The sequence below is a fragment of the Aplysia californica genome, unplaced genomic scaffold (assembly GCF_000002075.1).
Source record: "Aplysia californica isolate F4 #8 unplaced genomic scaffold, AplCal3.0 scaffold00015, whole genome shotgun sequence".
In the NCBI taxonomy this organism is placed as follows: domain Eukaryota; kingdom Metazoa; phylum Mollusca; class Gastropoda; order Aplysiida; family Aplysiidae; genus Aplysia; species Aplysia californica.
In genome coordinates, this window is record NW_004797285.1 from 2,028,939 (window position 1) to 2,029,703 (window position 765).

General features: G+C 43.5%; 1 protein-coding gene across 1 annotated transcript in view; it reads left to right on the top strand.

Moving 5' to 3' along the window:
• LOC101854134 (MAM and LDL-receptor class A domain-containing protein 1) overlaps positions 1–765 on the top strand; it is a gene marked incomplete at its 3' end in the record, with an annotated part of 99,805 nt that overhangs the window by 19,338 nt on the left and 79,702 nt on the right. The window contains 1 exon segment of the mRNA XM_035971125.1: positions 501–626. Coding sequence (XP_035827018.1) covers positions 501–626 — 126 coding nt within the window.

The window sequence follows — 765 nt, forward strand, 5'->3', positions numbered from 1 at the left end:
CAGTCGTGAAGTGAACTTTCGCAGAGGTGAACAACTTGTGTTCCGCGCGCTCATATGACCTTAGCAGTTGCGAGCGCCGTAAAACCTTATACTAACTAACTAAAAAAACACGAACAAACTCAAAAGGTCTTTCACTGTCTTTGGCCGAGTACCCATTTCTACCTGGATGAAGTGAGAAAAATTGGTGTTAAGTGCCTTTCCCCAGGATAAGACCTGAAACTTGAACTCACAAACCCACAACCTCATGATTACGAGTCCGGTAACCTAAGAACTAAACTCTGACACCACTGTTCGAAATAAAACTATCAGAATTACAGAAAAATACATCTAAATAGTGGCGGACGTTTCGGACTAACCAAAAAAGCAAGGCAGACAGACGAAATGAAAAGAATCCATTATTAAAGGAGCAGAATCTACCTATTGTGAACAACAGTCACCAACTTCTTACCTAAGCACCGACTTTATTCGTGTTTGTTATTTTTTCTTTTTGTTTTCTGTAGGAAAATTCATTGGCCCATGCCGACCAACAGAGCTTAAGTGCAGTAACTCTGGTTACTGTCTTCCGGCTGATCACATCTGTGACCTCACAGACGATTGCGGGGACGGAAGTGACGAAAGCCAATGTGGTGAGGCTTGTACATCAAACAAGTGACTCATTAATTCTTTTTGGGTTTGAATTGATGCTTCGACTAGTGTGTGAGAGAGGAGGTGTAGGAAGGGGAGGTGGGGGTTGTGGGGGTGGAGGAATGAGAGGAGGGGAAAGGG